The following is a 1162-nucleotide window of genomic DNA, read 5'->3' on the forward strand; positions in this document are numbered from 1 at the left end:
GCACGCCTCGCAGTCCCACTTGCCTGTCTCCTCACGACTGCCTCCCTCCCTCACCCCGATCTCTCTCTCTCTCCTCGCCTCCTTTCACTCTTGCTCGCGTGGCGCATCCGCCCACCCCCTCTCACAACGCACGCGCACAAACAAACGCCGACAACGTGCACGTGCACGTGCAACAACAACAATAATATACGTATATATATACCTGTTTGTGTGTGTGTGTGCTGCCAAGGCTCTCCCTCGCTGTCTTCGGCTTGCACCCCCGCGTTCCCCTCGCCAGCGTCATTGCGCGATCTCGACTCCCCTGCCGTGTGTCCCCGTGTGTGCCTCCGCTGTGCCTCTCTCAGCGTTCCGCCGTGGGCCCTCGAAGATGGCGTGCAAGCTCGGCGTCATTATCTACGTCGTCCTCCAGTTCATCGCGTTCTTCTCCGTGCTGATCGGTACGGGGGTCGACATGTTTTACATCAAGCCGGAGCACAGCTTTGGCGCCAGGGTGTGCATAACCCTGTGGGGTGGAAAGACTGACTGTCGAAAAGCCAACGTAACCATCTCCTCGGACGTACGGTGGAAGTTCTGCCCCATCCGCCGCAACAACTTCCGCATTGGTCAGGCGTTCGCCATCATCTCCATCTTCGTGTACGGCGCGGCGTTCCTCTTCGGCTTCCTTTTGCTGTACTGCTGCGCTGGCTTCCGCTGGCTCTGCCTGGCGCTGAACATCGTGGGCGCTGTCACCGCTTGCGTTGTCTGGGCGGTCATGGTGGTCACCTACAGACTCCCAGAGCCCAAGTGCCTGGAGCTGAGTGACGGCTACGATTTCGGCACCGGCTTCGGTCTCTTCGTACTTGCCTGGATCCTGGATATCATCGACATTATCTTCCTGATGCTCCCGTGGCAAATCGGAGAGTTCGGTGAGGGTGACGAACCGAATGGGCAGGAGGAGGAGGAGGAGGTGGGGTCTAAAAAAGCAACGGAGGAGTAGGAGGGAGAGTGCCGCAGGAAGTGACGGGCAAACGTGGCGGCAGCGCGGCAGCTCCACGACGACGCCCTCGTGGAGGAGCCGGCGGAGCTGATGCCGGCGGGAAAGACGGAGGGAGCGGAGGCTGGGGACGCTCGCCCCTGACTTTCGCCGGGATCTCTCCCGCTTTCGATCGCCGCCCTCTCGTGC

The 1162-nt window shown here is 61.0% G+C and overlaps 1 protein-coding gene across 1 annotated transcript; it reads left to right on the top strand.

The window, feature by feature from the left end:
- Positions 1–367: 367 nt before the first annotated feature.
- LDBPK_080720 (amastin-like protein) lies at positions 368–976 on the top strand (the record flags this gene model as incomplete). Its single annotated transcript, XM_003858587.1, has 1 exon — positions 368–976. One exon carries the CDS (start codon positions 368–370, stop codon positions 974–976), a length of 609 nt encoding a protein of 202 aa, XP_003858635.1.
- Between the last annotated feature and the right edge of the window lie 186 nt (positions 977–1162).

The sequence above is a fragment of the Leishmania donovani genome, chromosome 8, assembly GCF_000227135.1.
Source record: "Leishmania donovani BPK282A1 complete genome, chromosome 8".
In the NCBI taxonomy this organism is placed as follows: Eukaryota; Euglenozoa; class Kinetoplastea; order Trypanosomatida; family Trypanosomatidae; genus Leishmania; species Leishmania donovani.